Source organism: Amia ocellicauda, chromosome 13, assembly GCF_036373705.1.
Source record: "Amia ocellicauda isolate fAmiCal2 chromosome 13, fAmiCal2.hap1, whole genome shotgun sequence".
NCBI lineage: Eukaryota > Metazoa > Chordata > Actinopteri > Amiiformes > Amiidae > Amia > Amia ocellicauda.
Window position 1 is genome coordinate 13,681,295 of NC_089862.1, and position 20,877 is coordinate 13,702,171.

Genomic DNA, 20,877 nt, shown 5'->3' on the forward strand with positions numbered 1-20,877 from the left:
ATTTAAATGCATCGAAATGTCAGGTTGTAACACGAAAGAATGTGAAAAAGTCCAAGGGGGTGAATACTTCCTATATTTCTTTTGTATAGGTGAAGTGTTTCACACCTGAATCTCAACCGCCTTTTTTGATTGAAATAAGAATTTTTAAAAGATGCTCCTCTACAAAAGCAATGGCTGTTTATTGGAGACAGGCTTGGTAGATGGGTTTTATTATTGACAGTAAGTTTTCATTAGAAATACGAGTGGCCTGTGGGTGTCCAAGGGCTACAAATCCATGTCAGTGATATATTATTATTATTATTATTTTTATTTCTTGGCAGACGCCCTTATCCAGTGCGACTTACAACATAAATATAACCCAACTGCATCCCAAACCTAGCTTCAGAATGTGAAAAGGTATGAAAAAACAGACCTAAATCTTCAAGCTGGTCCATTACTGATGGTATGAAAACAAAGTGAATGGAATTTAAATAAATAAATTATATATATATATATATATATACATACATACATACACACACACACACACACACACACACACACACACTTTTGAATGCATCCACTGTTTATGATAGAACACATTTTGTAAAAGCATTTGCAATATCAAAACAGATTATTCCTACCTCAACGTAAGATATGGGGAAGATTCCTATTTTATCTCCAAGCATTCCTTCGGCCCAGTTTTCATCCACTCGTCGAATTACAGTCAAAATATCATCCTGAAAAAATGAGAAATTGTCAAGTACTACTTTTTTTTTCCTACTCCCACATAAAAATACTGGGTAAGGTTCAACAAGCTGTAATGTTTTACATTAGTTATCCATTCCTCTAAGGGCCTAAGGCAAAGACTGTAAACTGCAGTATAACCCCAGCAAGAGGTGCATAAATATGTTCCTTTTCTTAACAGATTTTCTCTAAATTAAAGCTGTTAAATCTACCCCACTAAATTAAAGCATTATTTAAAAAAACATCCAAATACATAATTCATAATCAAAGTTTTAAACCTTTGGTCTTCATAACCTCTATTGATTTAGAATACATTAGAATACTTCAGCCCCAAGATATTCTACATGTATCATAGTAACCACACTTATTACTGTATAAATCCTCAAACCTTCAAGCGAATGCACAAATGGGGTAAAAGGGAGTGCTTTGGGGGATTTCATGGACAGAATATTGTACAGTGCCAATTAATAGCACATTTTCTATGCAGTGTATGTGCTCAAACCTCAAGCCTGATCATGACAACTGAAAGTGAGCAACAAACCCACTATGGCAGGGGACGATGTGGTGAGGGGGTTAGTATGCTATTGCAAGTCTAGGGGAGTATAACCTAGTCACTGTAACAGGCTCCTTTTCACAGTGAACCTTGAAAATATCTACATATCAACTGCATCAGTCAAGAAGGCTGATCCTAAACAATTCAGTGCAGCCAACTTTTTAGTTTTTCTTTTGAGCTATGTACTGCACATTACACATCAGTTATTACTCGTGGTCAAATTGAAAGATAGATTCATATAAAAGACAACACAGCAAAAATCATTAGCAGGTCATGACTGCCAAAGGCACCATTGGCTTCTGAAACAATAAATGGGGACAGACTATTTCGAAGAAGGAAGATTTTGCCTTACAGGCTAGTCAAAGCACCAGTATGATGTCACAATTATCTAGAAAGTAAACTAACAGTATTTAAATGTTATTTTTCTTGTGTGTTTATTTTTAATGGATGCATAACAACATTTTTATCTGTCAATCAGCTGGTCAAATGGGACACCTCATGAATTGCTTTACAGTACATGAGTTATACAGAAGTGAGTGGTTTAATTGAAGGCTACTGAGCACCTACATGGCCTCCTACAGCACAAGATTTCACCCCAGGTGCAATTTTAATGCTGACATATAAAGCTTTGCTTCATGATTTCAAAGCAAATTGATAAAACATAAAAAAAGAGATGAAACAACATCTTTTATAATAAGAGGTTATTCTAAGTAACAAGGTGGGAGGACTGAGAGCAGAGACCATGAGACGTGATGGAGCAAAGCCTGTGAGGAACAATGCTTCTCAACAGGAAACTGAAGACAAAATTGTTAGGTGTAGAATTAGAATTCTATAAAGTTGTGAAATGTAATTCATAAGCCTTTCTTAATTTTGAAACATGGAGGCTATAATGACCCTTACATTTAATGTTTGTGTAAAACATTACAAGGTTGTTAAATTTGAAGGAAACCAATTTGAAGAATGTTACAAAATACATGGAATTTATAACCACTGAATAAAATCTACTAAATGGATCTGCAATAATTAGGCTGTAAAAACTACAGACTATATGCACAATATCTTCAAATAAATATGTATACTACGAAATGTATTATTTATATTATGCAAAGTGTGTATCAAAAAGAAAGCAAAAACCTATTCCTTCTGGATTTACTGTAACATCAGTCATGCTGTCTGTATTGTCTTCAATTGATCTTCTGCAATCCAAGACAAAGGCTGCTTAATACAATGGCAAACGAACATATCCAGGCATATTTCAAATCAAATTATAAAATCTTTGTATCAGTGGGGTTTTGTACCTTCCTTCCTCTTGGATACCTGTAATTCATGTGGCAGCAGTACTTTTGTATCAAGGTCAACATACAATTCATTTTCAATTCATTTCCTAAATTAATTGATGTCTTTCCAAGTATTTTAAACAAAATGCCTTGATTTCAGTGGCGAAGATTTGCGTTTCTTACCTTTGAGAAGGGCAAGCAGTCTTTGTCAGCTTCCTTGTCCTTCACTTCAAAGTCATAAAGTGCTTTGCACTGAGGTGGAGGCTGAGGTAAGGGTTTGATTATCTGAACAAAGTTGGTGGGAAAGAAGCCATGAACTCCATTGATCTCCCCGTGGTACCAGTTCTCGTCCACCTGTCGTCGCAGGATGATGATGTCACCTTTGCTGAACTTGAGGTCGCCAGGCTCTTTGCCATCGTAGTTATACAATGCTTTGGCACACGGTAACTGTGGTACACCCTGCAACAAAGAAAAGAACCATAACTATTATATGAGCAGCTTAACTCTGGACTGTAAAGTAGCTCACATCTAATATGAAAAAGCTTTATTTCACATGCTTGCCTGCATTGAAAAGGAGTTCATGGATAATTTAAAAATGTATGAATTTCAAAGCACTAAGAAACTAATTTCCCAGTAATAAAAAAAATCTGGAATGAAAACCCTCACATTTCAACTAGATTATGCATTATTAGAGAATGAGAACACTGACCTAAAGGATGCACATAATGAGATATAGTGTTAACAACATTTTTCTTATGGACTATCTACAACTCTGTGATGTTGAAACAATTGCTGTAAAGGAGCATTGCGAGAAAACGAAAATTAAAATATTCCAGTGATGCTAAGCTCTTTGCTTCAAGATGGAAGATTTTCAGATACAGTAAAATAAGGGTATTTTCAAATAACCACTATACAGAACTTTGATTACAATATCTGCACCTTTTGAGACCACAAAACAGTCAATCATCTTAGGTGCCAACAGGCTTCTCTACTTCAACTGAACTACTGACCATCCTCACTGGTGAGAAATACCTGCCCTCACCTGCCTGCCGGAGGGAATAACAGCCAATCTCTCAGCCTCCACACATTATCAGTGAGAACAGCCCTGTGCTGCAATATCCAATGCTAATGCATAGCCAACAGACACTGTGGGAGAGATGGTCTGCTCCCGTATCAGACCTATTCCACTGCAGGACTGATAGTACACCAAGTAAACGGCATGCTTTCCTAAGCACAGATATTTTCAGATTCAACTGGTGCTCCTGTGTGATAACAGGCAAAAATTAACATAGCTGAAGGCTAACCGAAGGTTTTCATTTACAGGCATTTTCTGTAGAATGTTGTTTAATAAAAAGTGAAGCATTGTCCCTCTTCAGTGTAAAATGTCTAATGTATCTATTTATTTTAGTTTATCCTTTATGACAGAACACAATACCTCAAATTGATGTGCCTGTTAAGAGCATGTATGAAAACCTGACAGTACATTCAGATAATGTCTGTGAGACCCATAGGCCATACCAATTTGGTACTTGGAGGACAAATTCATAAATAAAAAAAAACACATCCGAGTGCCAAAGATGTAGCTGCAGGGCAGCTTTTAAATGGGTTCAGCAAGAATATCCGTTACAAGAATTTTAAACTCCAGCCATCATTCTAATTTAAATCTTTAATTTAAAATGCTCAGTCACATAGCATACTCTGCAATAGCCTAGTTAAAGCTCCTATTCAATGTGCCCGATTTTTTCTGGACCGAGAATCCCAGTAACTGGATGTAGTTGCTATTCATGGGTTCTCCTCAGAAACTCTATCTGTGGCACAGACCTCCCTCCCTTTTTTGGATACTGGCCATTCTATCTCAGACTCATCCTGAAAAGGCCTCATTGAAATGCATATTTACTCCGGTCTTTAACAATATCTCCGCTGAATAGATCTTTCAGGAGATCTCCACAGATCAGGGCAACAATGACCTGTTCTTGGGTGATAAATGGGTTTGTCACTGAACAGTTAATACATATTCCTAACACATTTCACGTTCAGGCACTGGTGTGCCCAGCAACTAATCTACTTTCCCACAGCCAATGCCCATTTTAAGAACTCATTCCTCTGCTTGGTAGTGCAGATTTTCTCCATGTTTTAGTAAATAATAAAATAAAAAGACATCGTACTGAAACCAAAAGAAGTAGAGGAATAAATCCTGTGCATTTCAAGCTTAAGAAGCAAAGAAGACAAAAGCTCTACTACACTTTTCCTCACTTGATTAGTACACCACATTAAACATATGTTTCTGCAGTGCAGAACATTAAATGACAAGTTGAAGAGTCAAGATACAATTTCTGCTACAGATATTTTAATGAATGACCAATTTAAAAGTTTTAGTAGCACTTAATACAAGTGCTTAAAATTTGCTTTGAAAGAAAGATGGCAAAAAAAAAAACAAATGTACATAACCAACTTCTAACCTATCTATACATATTCTACAGGTAAAAAGAAATGGAGCACTTAAGAATTTCTTTAGATGCATTTAAGTCCTTTTATAAAGGTTAGTTTCCATCTGAATGGTAACATTCTACCCCTTTCAAAATGCTTCATTTCTCATATTAATTTTAGATACAGGTTGAACACAGGAGAGATACTCAGCTTCCTTGGGCTTTTTCTAACACACACACACACACACACACACACAAAGGGAAACTCAGCAACAGTGCATCGTTTATGCACTAGTGCATTTGTAGCCCTCCGGTGGATTTTTGTTTGAGTTATTATTTCAACGTACTAAACCAAGTTTACACTTATAACTCAATTCAGTGAGACAAACAATTTATTCAAAAACAACAACAAAAAAGTAAATAAAAGTCACATTGGGCCAAAACAGACTATCCCTTTAAAAACATTTAAAAATCCCATACATCATGAATTATTTTACATTTTTGTAACAGGAATTACTGGATGTGTTAACTGTATACAATAAATGTATTACATTCATATGGAATTCCCTTAAGGTAGACATGAGTAGTTGTTCAAGAAACTTCATGAGGTTCAGGTACACTCTATATATAAAATGTGATATTCTTTGTCCAAGTTGAATTAATTGAAATTATTCTGCTCCCCAACACTGTCCAAAAACTAAAGGGGGGTTTATTTAAAAATGAAAGTATTCCTAGAACCAAACTTATGTTATTACTTACGTTACAACACGTACAAAGCTGTATTGTTTAGATAAACATCTCATAAATGTATATCATCCTGATTAATTGGGTGCAATTATCAATAATCCTACAGTTTTGGTATTTGACTAAACGTACACAAAAAATGCTATAACTGCCTTCATCACTTTTTTTTTTTCATACTTGAAGGTAAATAATTTAAATTTATGCCTAGAACTTGAAAACAGGTCAATTTAAGAAAATATGCAAATCATGGTTCCTTCCAATTCAGCTAAACAAAGCCAAATACTGAATTTTATTGGTTAATGCTTGAGTTACTACCACCAGATCCTGAGCCAAAGATATTTTCTCCGTGTACGTGTATTCAGCCTCTGTAAATGAACCTGGGAGCGATGCGTGTAAAACCGCCGCTGGTCCTGCATAATGCAGGGCTGTGCCTGTCAGTCCCAGGCTTGCCAGGAGAAGCCCAGAGGCAGCTGAGAGACAGAGGAAAGAGGGAACCTTTCAACAGACACATGATTTAACCTCATATCTAAATAACATCAGATTACTATCTAAATGCTTTTTTGAGACACAGCCTACCGGATTTATGGAGGGGGGGCAAACAACCACGTTTTTATGACCAAAAAATCTTCCAAATTTGGAAAAACTAAAATATTCTCCCCAAAATTATAACCCCTATGTTTAGCTGAGCCTCAAAGTTATAAATTACAATACGAATATGGTTTTAATTACGCTAAGCAATACGAATTGGAGCCAATCTTATTCATATTTTTATTGTTACCCCCATTCCAAGATAATTTTTTTCCCAGATTGTTCCCATTTACACAGCTGACTGGAAACAGGAGAGAGTACAATACATATGGCTCTTCCCCTGGGTCACATGAGCAGGCCATGCTCCAGCTGAGATTCACGACATAAATCACTGAGGCTCCACGTCCACGGCTTCAGCTGCAAAGCCACAGCACTTGAGCTCCTTCACGAGCGCAAACAGCCCTGTCTCCACTCACAGCTGGCGAAGACAGAACTGGGTCTTGTCAGTGCATACCTAGCTTGTTACCACTTCATAGTACGTCTTTTCTAAAATCATGCAAGCTGTCATAGTATGTTTTCTTCAGTTATCTTGTAAACAATTTTATTAAAAACAATCGTATCTTCATGAAATTAAAACTCCTTCTCCAACATTAAGTCAGCTTTTGAAGCAAGTTTCTCACAACAACTAAATACTTTAATTTGATAAAACGATTTGGGATGAGAGTGGCAAAGCCGTGCTATCTTCGTTCTTCTGCCGTCCCATTGAAAAACCCACTGCGCTGCTAGTGTCAAAGTGCACCCACTCTCCCTTCAGCTGACATTCCCTGAACCCAGCTTGGGGGAGGGGCAACCCCTCCTTTGAGAAGGGACAGACAAAAAGCGAGCTCCAGCTCCCTTAATCCTGGGCCTCTTCTTCGTAAAGAAAGACTATTGTACCAAAATGCCAGTTGGTTTTGTGATGTAAATGCATAATAATGGGTCATAAAACCACAGCTATTTGTTAAGAATAACAAAACTCACATGATCATGGTATGCAGAAAGGTCCGAGATGACAGAAACTTGTCCGAAGATCAAAAGCAGGTTTTCAGCGAGACCAACTTAACCAGCAAGACCGCACTGCGTCAGAGATGGGTCTCTCTACTACATTCAGTGAGTCCCATCAGAATTTCACTCTACATTTCATTGATGCTTTGCTGTTTCAAGTTGTCATCCTCCTGTATAATTAGCCTACTTGCAGGAATGCATATATAGATATATATTATACACACACACGGGTTCATAGTATTAAAAAAAATTACTTTAGAATTTGTACTTAAAAGTGCAAAGATGCAATTTGCATACATTACTCGAGCGCAGCCAGACAGTGAGGACATTAGTGGGAGAGGAGAAAGTGAGGTGTAGCAGTTGGGTTTCGTCTATTGCTCACAGTGGCCTTTTCAAAGCCACTTACTTTCCCTTAGAACCTCTGTCAAATGGAACTGCTCACATTGCCACAAAATCTCCTCCCTCCATTTGAAGGGAGTCCCAGTCTCCACTCCTCCCTGCTCCCTTCTTTTGGCTACACATAAAACGAAAGCTGAAAGATCTCTGCAGGCTATCGGCAGGTTTGTAGTTCCCATTTTCTGCTAGCTTAATCAAAAGGGGGGGGGGGGGCGTCACCTTTAGCCTTTCAGGCTGAGAACTTAAACAAAAAAAAGTGAGGGACAGACTGCAGAGACAGGTTGAGAGGATTTATAATCCATTCACTGGTCTAAATTATAGAGTCCCGAAGATATTTTAGTGCCCTCGTGATCACACTTTTACAGTTCAGTGCGGTCTTTGAACAACCTTTTAAACATTTCACCTCCGGACTGTGTTTTTGGACAGAAATTAGTTTCACCCTGTATATGCTTAAGATTTTAAAATGTACACACAACTACTTAAAGTTTAAACATTATAACATTGGGAAAAGACCAAAATGTCTGATGTTACTGGTCAGTCAAAACTACAGAACTGAATCTGAGAACACGATATAGGGTATCATGTACATATCCAAACACACTCATCACTCTCTTAAAGGTTACACAGGTTTCCCATCCTTCAAGATGTGATATCCATTTAAAATGTGGTTACATGATAGGATGGTCCTTTGAGAACCCTGAAAAACGTCCAGAATGTAAAAAATCATGTTCATCTTACATTTCAAGCCCATGAGACACATTAGAGAGTTAACAATGCCATATGTTCAGATATAGCACTACACAGCATTTGAAAACTGAAAGTTGAGCAGCTTGATTGAGTAATCCTATGGAAGCTTCAAAAGGTACACTTAAGTTGGATAGTTCAAACTTCAAGACAAAGAATCGTTAAAATACCACTTTCTTCTAAAGAAAATGTTGCTTTACTAGTACAAAAGAATCTAAGAAAAGGGGGGGGGGGCGGAAGCAATAAAAATTCTCCAGGGAATACATATTATTTATTTTGTGAATCAAAAGGTTGAATCTTCTAAACACATGAAGGCCTAGATAATTAAATATTACAAGTAAATCTTTGGCAGCCTATGAATCGGAACACAGAAAAAAAAATGCCAAGCAGACAACTGTTACCCATTTCCTCATCTGCCAGACATGCTGAGAAATGGCAGGAGAAGCAAATCATTTGGCAACAAATATACATTTAAATGCATGACCCGCAGATATTTTCTCCCCCGCAAAAAACAACGATCGTTAAAGCCATGCAAAACAAACAACGACAATGACAGTAAAGGCAAAACATGAATGGTTTTGTCATGACCTTGCTCAAATCCCATCAGAGGGGAACTCTGAACATTTGAAAACAAAAACTTCTCGTTTATTTAAGAGAAACTTCTACATAAAAACGTAAATTCTAGACCTATATCAGTCAGGGTTGAGGCCTATTAATACACCCAAACTGAAAAGGTCACCGATAAACAAGGAAACTGATTATTATGTTTAGCTCTTTTTCTCCAGAAATAACATGTACTTGTTACAGGAGAACAGAAATAAGCCATTGAGCTGGTGGAGATTATTAACCTGACCTCACTGAAAGGTCTTTAACATGTTGGAATAAAGACATGCACAAGTTTTGTTTACACCAAATGCAGTATGTATGCAAGCATGCATGCAGGTATGTATTTGTGTTTGACAAGAACAAAAGGGCACTGTTAGTTTAAAATTATGATCCGTTAATTATGGCTAGTTAAATAGCTAATTAGGGTCAGATTAAAAAAAAAAAAAAAAAAAAAACGATTCTAATCGATTCAACACCTAGGTTTGAGTATTGACTAAACCTTTTCTACTTCACCTTGTAATAGGATGTGTACTGAGCACAGCTTCTTGTCTGGAGTGTCTTTGATCTGCTCCCACTAAGAGTTCACCATCACGCTGTGTTACAGGAGACATCACTGCTTAGTTAAAATACCCTTTCTGAACTGACAATTTAAGGAACAGCACAGTGGAAAGTTTTAGATTGTTCTTTAAATCTCTTAAGTGTAACATACAATGTTTTGAACATAATATTACTTTAGAGTTACTTCCAAATATATTGATTCTCTTCATAAAGTTATTGCATTAAAATGAAGAGTGTGTAAGTTTTCTCTTATCTTTTCATCTCCCTAAACAAGGTGTATGAATAAACACCGAAGCAGTGTTTTTTGTAGATAATGGTTGAAACGGATCAGATGCTTGTCGGTGTCAGAAATTTGATTTTATTTAAAACACCACATGATGATCTTTTATGATCTAGTGAATCAATTTCATGCAGTTCATAACAAGGCAATGAGCAGGGAACATTTGTCTTGTTTTAATCATCCAGAAATAATGACCTGAAAAAGATATACAATGATGGTGTGACCCATATCCTTCAGGTGAAACTCTAGGCTGCAAAATAACCCATGAAAAGCACCCTTGTACCCATATTGTATGTAATGGGTTAACTTTTTCCAAGTCCCACAATCTTTGCCCATTTTCCAAGAGTACTTATGTTTGAACACAACACTGCTTTATTCTTGCCGTTTTTTGCATTTGACTCACTAAGGAAACAGTTTATCAATGTGTCTCTTGTTGCATTTTTCTTATCAATGGAAATTTGTGTACAGCCTGACATTTTAACAACCTGGGCATTTCCCTTTTTGTTCTTAAAAGGCCAAAGTAAATAGAAAAATGCAAGCCATGCAATTTGACTGTCGTTTCTTCTGCTAAAATGTTTCTGAAGGATGTGGTTGTCTGCGCAATGTAAGCCAGAGCTGAATTGAAAGAGCCACTTTAAAATGGTTCTCTTTCCCATTTCATGGAATTGCATTTTAATGTTACCTGAATAATGACAGGTTTAATAAATGTCACAATTAGAAAGTCCAATTTAGATTTCTTTCACTGTCTTGTCCTCATACTGCTCCCTTAATGTGGGTTATCTGCTGTGCTTAAAAAACCTTTAAGCAAATTATCAGTTTTACAAAATAAAATTAAGTATGGCATACAGTCTCTCGCATGCCATAAAGTACCAATGTACATTTATTTGGAATGCCTGGGACAAAATGCAGATGGATTTCAGTATGATCTCTGTGACTGCAGCATCTGTGTTTTGATAAAATATTAAATACATTAACTGTCATAGTATCTTGATGTTTCATTAAATATATACAACCACAACCACTACTTTTCTTGTAGTACTTTGCAGAAAACATGTTCGACGGAAATCAATTTCCAGGTAAGGTTAATATGCTATACACCCAATGTGCCATATACCCATAGTATAAATAATTCCACTGATTCAATTTTTAAAATCAATTTCATATACAGGTACAAGTCATTGTTTCCAGTTCTTATGATACCTTGCAGGCATGACAATACAATCTAACCTCAACCGCAACATTTTCAAGTTCTACAATGAGCCCTGCATCAGTAATGCATCCCCAGCCCATTCAATCACTGTGTAATATTCCCTTCCCCGTTCTCTAGTGTCTGTGAGGAGTTTTGAAACCGTACAACACTTTCAGCTTCTCACAAAACTCTACCATAATCCCATGACAGAAATAAATGATAAAGCTCAAAAGCACACACATTCATTTAAATCAACTCATAAATAACTATTAATATTATGACAATGACAGTAGCATGTGTTCCCCATAGAAGCCATTAGATATTAACATTTACAAACAGAGGTCTTGATAAAAATCACACACTTGAACTGAAGCCAACAAAATATTTTAAAAGCTTTCCCAAATACACTAAAATAGCTATTCTCAGTACTGAAGACATGAATTCCAAAATAAACTGGAAAAATTTGTGAATAGTGGAAATGGTAAAACATTAAATTCAACTTGTAGGCCTACTGTAATGATTTACAAGCTTTGTAATGGCTTAACAGCTTAGTGAGCCACTAATCAATAAAGAAATGTATAAATCTTTAAAAAACAACGTCATCATAACAGTAAAACAGGCTCTACTTCCCACAAACAAGGCTGTGACTCTTTCATGCTTAAAATTAGCTATCAGTGTGTACACTGGCCTCTTAATATTTCTTGTAAATCATTGGCAAAACAGATTTCAGAATTATTTTCAATTTATGATTTGGAACAAGATATGAAGTAGGAAATAGGCAATAGGCAATGGTTTTGAATTATGTTTACATTAGTTTTTTAGTCTCTTGACCTATATGCATTTGCTCAGTGCAGCCTCTGCGGTCATTGTGGGGGTTCTCTTCTAAAAACAGATATTAATTTTTGCCAAATTGTTACAACCCTATGTGTGGGGTAAAAACAACAAAGAAGTTTACTTCCTACTAAAGGAAATGTCAGGAATGAACAGCTGTCATACCTGCCCCTCTTTCAGGCACTCCACAAAGGAGTGTAATGAACATTTGCTTGCAGTAGAGTTGATGGCTAATAGTTAACAGAGACCAAAAGGTTAATTAGGTGTTAAGTAGTATTATATAATCATGTCTTGGGTGTTAATGGATCAAAGGGTGATTAGGGGCATTTAACATCAAACATTTTCAGAATGAGAATTAGCCTCTATAATAGATGCTTGTTTTAAATGTTTTGCAGATGATCAATATGTAGTTTGAGACTCAAAACCCTTAACTTGTGTAGAAGGAAGCATCTTAGCATCATGGAAATGTGGAGATGTATAATAAATCCTCGCAACAAATGTGATCTAAAGTTGTTAAACTTTACACATAGAAACTTCCATTTAAATCCTCCTCTTGTGATCAATTAATAAGTTAAACACCAACTTGTTGTTATAAAGTGTATACCCCGGACTTGCAGTCTAGTTTTGAAATATTGTGTATGACCTTCCAATATACCAGCTATTCCATATCTCCGTCATCATCGTTATCCCTTTGAAAGAAGTTTAACCCACAACTCCCTCTACTCTGACATCTGCTTTGTCACAAATTAAATCAGTGAATGGGAAAAGGGGAAATGAGTATTCCTGTTCAGATGAATAACGTCAAGCAAGGCATTGTTGGCTCATTAGTCATGACCCACATCTGAAACAGGACGCAGAGTCATTTGGGCCAAATGATGACCAAATCTCCCCTATGAAAGGAGAGTTTAAGTCATCCAAAGTGGGTAATGTGAAAAATATAAAAGCCCTAATGCTTTTGGATAACATTTGACAGTTCCATAAATTACAGCATTATAGTGCCTTAAGATACTTGCAATACTTGTAAGTAGAATTACACTAAAGCACTCTGCCAAATGCCATTACATTAAAGTGTAAATCTTTTGTGTTACGCACTCTAGGGAGAAGACTAAGAGAAATGCAAAATAATCTGGAATTTAAATGTTAACACAATGTTCACGTTCTTTCCTAGAACCGAACAGTATTATCAGGTTCTAGTTTTCAATATCCAAATACACGCAGAAGAAAATGGAAGAATGAAAAGCTTAAAGGTCTTTTATAAAAGGCACTAAAAGAGGAACCTCCTAAATAATACCATGCTTTAAAAGCTATGTAAAAGTTATAGTAGAAACACAGTAAGCATCAAAGAATAAAATAAGTCTTTTATAAATCAATCATCCATGAATTAATCAGACTAGACCCTGGTTCACCATTGTTACATTTACTAAGGTTTTCCTCTAATGTTTTTTTGCCACCACAGCAGGCAGAATGGGGCCACCCCAGTCCCATTACTAAGGCTAGCCCATCAGCTTCATTAAGGCAGAGAGAACGCTGATTAGGAACATTGTTTTTAAAATTAATTTTAGCACATGCAGTACAGTTGAGCTTCTTAGTGTCCAAACCCCCACACATGCAAAAAAGGCTAGGTTAACAGATATTGAGCACTTCACCGTGTAGTGTCAATGGTGAGCAACTGTAGAGGCAAAGTGTGGAAAACTAGATTTGCAGAAAAAATGAACAGTTTGTTCACATTTTGTAGAACATTCTCTAAGGTAAATAGGCCGTATTTATATTATAAATACTGCAGATTCTCTGGGTAATCAACAATTCATTTTTGAAGTTCATCCTGTGCTGCTTTATTGCATGGGTCACAGAGGACATATGAAATAGGCTTGAAGACCATTTCCAGCAGTATGGTTTAACAGAGCAAAGTAATCCCAGATGAGTGTCAAAGCTAGATCTGCCACCTGGATACCGCAGAAGCAAACTGGAAAATGCATGAGGCAAAGCTAAATGGACCGCAGTGGGGGCCTACCTAATTAATTATGGTGATGATAAGGAATATTAAATGTAATTTATGATTTTAGCAGATCACTCAGAATCGGCAGTACCTTAAATAGGAAAACATGGAGGAAGACATTGTAATATGATCATGTGCATAATTGTTTTTTGTGGCCCTTTTACATAATTCTAAAATAACCCATTCTGCAGTGGCATAAGTATTTTGTATAAGAACTTAGTTTAAAATACATAATCAGGAACCTTATTTTTTCATTGGTTTGAAAAACTTCAGAAATAAGTCTTTCACATGCAAAACCATGATTTCCTCAACAAAATTAAACTAGGTAAGTCAAAGCAATATGTCGTGCAGAATTTTAAATGTAGACTGTCGAATTTAGAAATGACAGAAACCAGTTTCCTTATCAGGGTCCCGTTTCTATTCTCCTGCAGAGAAGAAACCAGTAGTGCAAGAATCATGAATCGCATATCAAATCAACCCAGCAGATGTTCTTCAATGAATACAAATGCATCTCATCAAGTTTCACACCGAGACTATGGGCTGGCCAAGTCTGGCCTGGGAGATTTAACCCGTTTTCTGGTTTTATATTAATTAGTCAAAATCACCATGTGCTCAAGGTATACCACCCCCTCGTTATATATCACTGGTGATCCAATTAAAAAAACTGATATATTGAGGGTCGCGATAAAGTGAGAGACAAAGAAAAAAAAGTCAGTTACTGTACAACCAACTTTAGCTTTATTGCAGGTTTCAGAAATTATAAACAGGGCAGCAATAATCTAGAAACCAAGAAAAATACAGTGAACAGTGCAATCGTAATGCTGTCTATAGAGTAGGGCAAAGAGTAAAAGTAACAATTTGCACAGGACTCATACATAACAAGTAACACTTCAAGTAACAGTAGCCTATGTACTGTATAGTACAACAAAATATTGATAAAATCATGAGGTTAAATTATATTCCTAGGCATGCACATCTTGACTATTAAAAAAAGGAGCCAAACCCACAATCGCAATATCTCCTCATTATAACGAGGGTGTGGTGTATTTAATTATTGAATATTCAGGGATAACATTTGCAGGATTTGTGCCTTTTCAGGAATAGTGTATGATATCATACATGGAAACACAAAAATACATAGCTGAACAACTATGGCTGGGTTTATACTTAGTGGTGCCACTGTTGTAAAAGTAAGAATTGCATTTATGAATTGTTTGGACAAGAGTGGAGATCTGTCATTCCAATTTGGAGGCAGTATGTGACAAAGTCCTAGGCAATAAACTTAGTGGGGTGCTTTTACAAAGATCCATTGAGGCCAGTCGTAATGGCTCAGGTATTCAGCAAATGGAAAATACTGCAAGACATGAACAATGGAAGACCAAGATTAATACAAGATTCATAATAACTTATGACTCTTCTGTTACGTTGTACTATGCATTAGTGGTATCTAACAATCTGTAACCAACTAAATCTATAAATCAGATGGTCTCCATCTCGTCCATGTATTGGCTATAACTAAAATAGGGTCACAAAGCCAAAGGAAATGTGATGTCTGAAACATTTTTACTGCTCTAAACTGCTGCTTGAGACCGAAGGTGGTTAAAATAGGTGTAATCATTATTAACAGTGAACGCATGCAGCAACCCCACTGATACTTCATAGATCTGGGTCTAATAAATTAAAAACAACACTGCCTGGGAGTTTAACATCACACTAGAAACCCATTAGGATAACTTGAAGCTAGTGATCTGTGCAGTATTAAATAGAGGGAGTGACAATGTGAAATCCCAAAGTGTCACGGTTAACAAGAGGCCCAGCGGTTAGGCAGACACTTTCTTGCCCACATGAGAATTCTTCTGAAAGATGACGTTGATATAAAGGTTCCTATATTCCGATCTTGTTCTTTCCTTTATTGTGAAATAATATCTATTGAAGTCTAAGATGTATCAGATGTCAATTCAAGTCATTAATTAATTCTAATCCATCTGGGTAAAGCTATACATGTACAAGTATAATTTCAATAATAATGCTGCTCATAAAAGTGGTTTATAAAACTCTTTATAAAGCTTCAGATTCATAACCCCATACATATATGGTACTAGTTTATAAATGGACATTCACTTTAACATTATTTACAATACAATTTATGTGAAAGCATACAAAAATACATAAAAAAAAAAAAAAACTGATCATATTTAAACATACTGCTTGGCATTGGCTCCACTGAGTGATTTGTCTTTACCCTGCCACTACCACAAAACACATGGAGAAATGGTGACAATTAGTTGCTAGCCCTCCTCACAGCATGCTAAAGCTTTTACTGCTGAACACAACCAGCCAGTCACCAGACAAACTTTAAATCCATTAAGTCTGCACATTTTTGACAATGAACCTTAGACTACTGCAAAATTCCTCACTCCCGTGTACTCCGAGATATCCCTTGTGCCGTTTTTCACTGCCTCCGTAAGGGCCCATCGCAATTAAAATCATATGTGGTGCATGTGTGTGTGGTCTTGTGTTGGCCAACATCAGTAGTTGAAAAGTACGTATTAGGAGAGCAGAGGTTCTATTGCATATGGAAAAATGCTCTCCACCTAGACGTGTTACCCCTCCGCGAGGTCCTACTGCCCCTCTTCGAGAGGGACTATACATCTGGACACAAGGAGGTAAAGTTACCAGAGATGATCATTCCCATTTGGTCTCATTACAGTCAGCTGGAGATAGGAAGGACATTATATGAAGCAGATACTATAAACACAAAATCAATTGTTGTTGTAAGGACAGCATGTTCTTATGAACATTAACAAATATTGCATCCAGCTGGGTCTAGTCATTTTTTTGATTTTGCACAATGTGCACTTCTAAGTTTTCATTGAATTAATCTGAAACAGGTTGAAACACAACATTAACCAATTTTTACCATAAGAGTAAACAGTAACTGATTTTTTGTTAATCTTTCATTTACAATAAAATACCTAAAACTGCATCCTCCTAAACAGACCTAATAAACAAGAAATCCTCAGAGCTGAATCCTTTTCCCTCTCAGCTGACTTCAAAACAATGTATTAATGAGAATAAACCTATATATGTGCACTTCCACACTGCGAGAGTGAGCACTAATCATGTAGAGTGAGGTGCAGAGCAAAGGCACTGTAGATGTATCCTAAGAAAGACTTAGTCTAGTCCTGGAGCGCTGGATCCTGCAGGTTTATATGGCTCTTTAAATCATCCCAGTCCACTAAAGTCCTGGGAAAGATGTTACTGCAGACTAATTGAGTCATAATTTAGTCCAATTAAAAAACAAAATGCACAGATGAGGGATTCAAGAAAAAAAAACACACCATAAGACACTAGCATGTAAGTACTAGATTTGGACATCCCTACACAACAGCAGCTGTGAAAAGCGAGCAGACAAAAAAATGGTCCCACAAGGCTTACAAAACCAGACACGACATGTCTTGTGGTAATAACAGATCGGCCAATCAATAAGCCAGCAATGTGGCTAGGTGATGCGTCTCCTGCTGGCTTCAGAAACACCCTGCTGCTCTTCACCAGAGCCACCCCCGACGAGCCCAGCCTGAAACCAGTAGGAGCAGAGAGCCCCGCGCTGCTAGACACGGCTGTCTGGACTCGGCCTGCATCACTGCCACATCGCAGACAAAGCGAGATTGATAAAATATTCAACAAACGGCATTGCTATTTGTTACATTATTTATATCTTTATAATTAAGCAATGTGCATCTTGGTTTTAAAAAAATATATAAAATTGACAATGAAAAGAATATTATAAACTATTCATCTGTGAAAATAGCAACAAAACAAGAAAAAAGAAAAGCTGTAACCAAAAGATTGCATGTTTTCATTAAACTTGCAGGCTTTTCGAGACACTTTATTGATTTTTAATGGTCTTATTTATGGTTTGCATGTTAAAGCATAATCCAAATCTATACTATGACTAATTCTGTCTGCTGCTTTGGTGGGTGAGGACTGAACACAATAGATGTCTGGTATACAAGCAGGTGATAGGCAGCCAACATAGCTCTTAAAAGGACTTGCATTTGAATTTCATAAAAGGGAAATATTTTAAGTAGAGCTTTGCAAACCCTAATCATATTAAGAGGCATACTGCAGATTAATACATTTGAAAAATATTATGAGAACAGAATAACAATTATGAAACAGTACCAGAATAGTAACCCCTCAGCTGGAATTATGAGCCACAATGTCAGTGCTCTACTGTTTGGTGCACAAATTGCACAGAGCTACATTCCAAACAGCTTTCTGCCAATTTGTTCACATGCACAACCAATTAATCCCTTTTGCGGCCAAATTCAGTCCCTCCACGTATTTCCACACTTCATGCAATACACACTAGTTAGTGTTACTGAAAATAAGACATCCTTTATTCTGGGGTATGAGTTATTTTTCTGCTGAACTTGTTAGGCTTCTAAATAACATATAGCACAGATTATTTTTAGAGGTTTGTTTCTGTAGATATTTTTCTTTAAAACAAGGAAGATTTCAAAGTGTTTTAACCACAAGGACACGCGAATCACCAAATGTATAAAAAGTCAAAATCAACTGTGTAAACAGAAAATATAGCAGCTCCACTGTTTCACCAATCGTTCCTGAAATGCAAGATCCTTTTAGAAATTGAACTATATAATAGGTCTTTTACCTAGTGAATGAATTGCAGATTGTTCATGAGGATTTTACTTTATGATCGTTGTTGACACAGAACCCACACTATAACAGTGAGCAGTTAATTGCTGGCCAAGGGAACAATTTAGCAAATAGAATCAAAGAAGTGTCTAATCCCTTTCTAAAACCACACGCTAACCAAGGTTTAAAGTAAATAAATCGCTTGCAATTTATTTAATGGGGTTCTTGTGCATTAGCATTTTTATTTTTATATTTCCTCCAGTCCTTGCTTCACATTTGACAACTGCATCCAATTAAAACCTACTTGTTCACTGGCTACAAAAGCACATGTTCAGTTAATGCCTCTAATCTGACATGTCAAGCAACTGAACTGGGGAGGCAAACTCCATAGCAAAAACTACCTTCCTTGTGTTACTGAACTGGCTGAAAAGGCCATTTAAGGAGAAATCCCTCACTGGCTTGGATTATCCACTCTTTCTGCAGTGGGGCTCCACCAGGTTTAACTTTGCTATCACCCATCAATATTCCTTTCTTTGCATGTTGTAAAAGTAATATCTTCTACTGTAGAAAGACTCCAATTAGCCATTTCATGATTCTGCAACTAGGTAATGTTAACTTAAATGCCCTGGTATCTATAGCAACTAGTCCCATTAGACTTTTCCCATTTCTGGTTCTTGCTTTCAGTACGACACAGTACAGCATGAAATCAGAAGCTTATGTATCTACTAGGGACAGAACATTTAATTACTTACCAGCAATCTTTATAAGAACATGCACCACTTGTTTTATTCACATTTTCCTCCTCTCTGTGAGTTTTAACAAAATAACACCCCAAAAATAATAATTCTCTAGTGGGGAAACTGTTAATCTCAAGTATAAATTAGGCTAGTGACAAAATCTGTGTGAAGGCAATCTTTACATTTTATATAAAAAGCATTTCATTCAAATGTTGTGAATCTCACAAAGTCATATCAATGAACCCAACAAATTCAAAACTGCTTATTTATGCAGCAGGTCAATGTTCTGCCTCTCTGCTTCAAGTATCCATGGCACACAACAAAGACCTCAGTGCTCTGCGGTGAACATAGGAGCTGATAGGTATTTCTTGACTGTTTTTAAACATTAGGTTTTCTTTGGCATTGAAACTGAAGGGTTTTGTCTTTCAGGAAATGTAGTTCAACGCTTTTACTTGTAAACTCTCAAATTTGCAGATACAATTTTAAATCGGTGCCCTCCAAGAAACCCAGAACTCCTGAGCACAAATCCAGCTGTCTGTTTGCCATATGCGAGTCTGGAACACACATGTGAACAACTGTCAATAAAAGCGTAATTTTCCCCACAGCTCTCTCCTAAACTGAAATGAGACCAAAAAATAAATGGACTAGCCTATATCAAGAACTTTAACACTCATATCCTATAACACTGGAAGTTAGTGGCTCTTCTGGAACTGAAGCAAAGTTTTAAGGCTGTTTCTTTAAAGAGTTCACCTTATCTAAATACATTTCAAACAAGCTGGTGGAAAAAAAAAAATGTAGAAGCATGGAACTTCAGCCTACTTATATATATATAAAAAAATAAAAATTATATACACTCACCTAAAGGATTATTAGGAACACCATACTAATACTGTGTTTGACCCCCTTTCGCCTTCAGAACTGACTTAATTCTACGTGGCATTGATTCAACAAGGTGCTGAAAGCATTCTTTAGAAATGTTGGCCCATATTGATAGGATAGCATCTTACAGTTGATGGAGATTTGTGGGATGCACATCCAGGGCACGAAGCTCCCGTTCCACCACATCCCAAAGGTGCTCTATTGGGTTGAGATGTGGTGACTGTGGGGGCCAGTTTAGTACAGTGAACTCATTGTCATGTTCAAGAAACCAATTTGAAATGATTCGACCTTTGTGACATGGTGCATTATCCTGCTGGAAGTAGCCATCAGAGGATGGGTACATGGTGGTCATAAAGGGATGGACATGGTCAGAAACAATGCTCAGGTAGGCCGTGGCATTTAAGCGATGCCCAATTGGCACTAAGGGGCCTAAAGTGTGCCAAGAAAACATCCCCCACACCATTACACCACCACCACCAGCCTGCACAGTGGTAACAAGGCATGATGGATCCATGTTCTCCTTCTGTTTACGCCAAATTCTGACTCTACCATCTAAATGTCTCAACAGAAATCGAGACTCATCAGACCAGGCAACATTTTTCCAGTCTTCAACTGTCCAATTTTGGTGAGCTTGTGCAAATTGTAGCCTCTTTTTCCTATTTGTAGTGGAGATGAGTGGTACCCGGTGGGGTCTTCTGCTG

The 20,877-nt window shown here is 36.9% G+C and overlaps 1 protein-coding gene across 6 annotated transcripts in view; it reads right to left on the reverse strand.

Moving 5' to 3' along the window:
* sh3rf1 (SH3 domain containing ring finger 1) overlaps positions 1 to 20,877 on the reverse strand; it is a 68,943-nt gene that overhangs the window by 16,923 nt on the left and 31,143 nt on the right. For all 6 annotated transcript variants that reach the window (XM_066719980.1, XM_066719979.1, XM_066719974.1 and 3 more), the window contains 2 exons: positions 2,740 to 3,015; positions 624 to 719 (listed from right to left, as the gene is read on the reverse strand). In XM_066719980.1, coding sequence (XP_066576077.1) covers positions 624 to 719; positions 2,740 to 3,015 — 372 coding nt within the window. The remainder of the gene's footprint in view (positions 1 to 623; positions 720 to 2,739; positions 3,016 to 20,877) is intronic.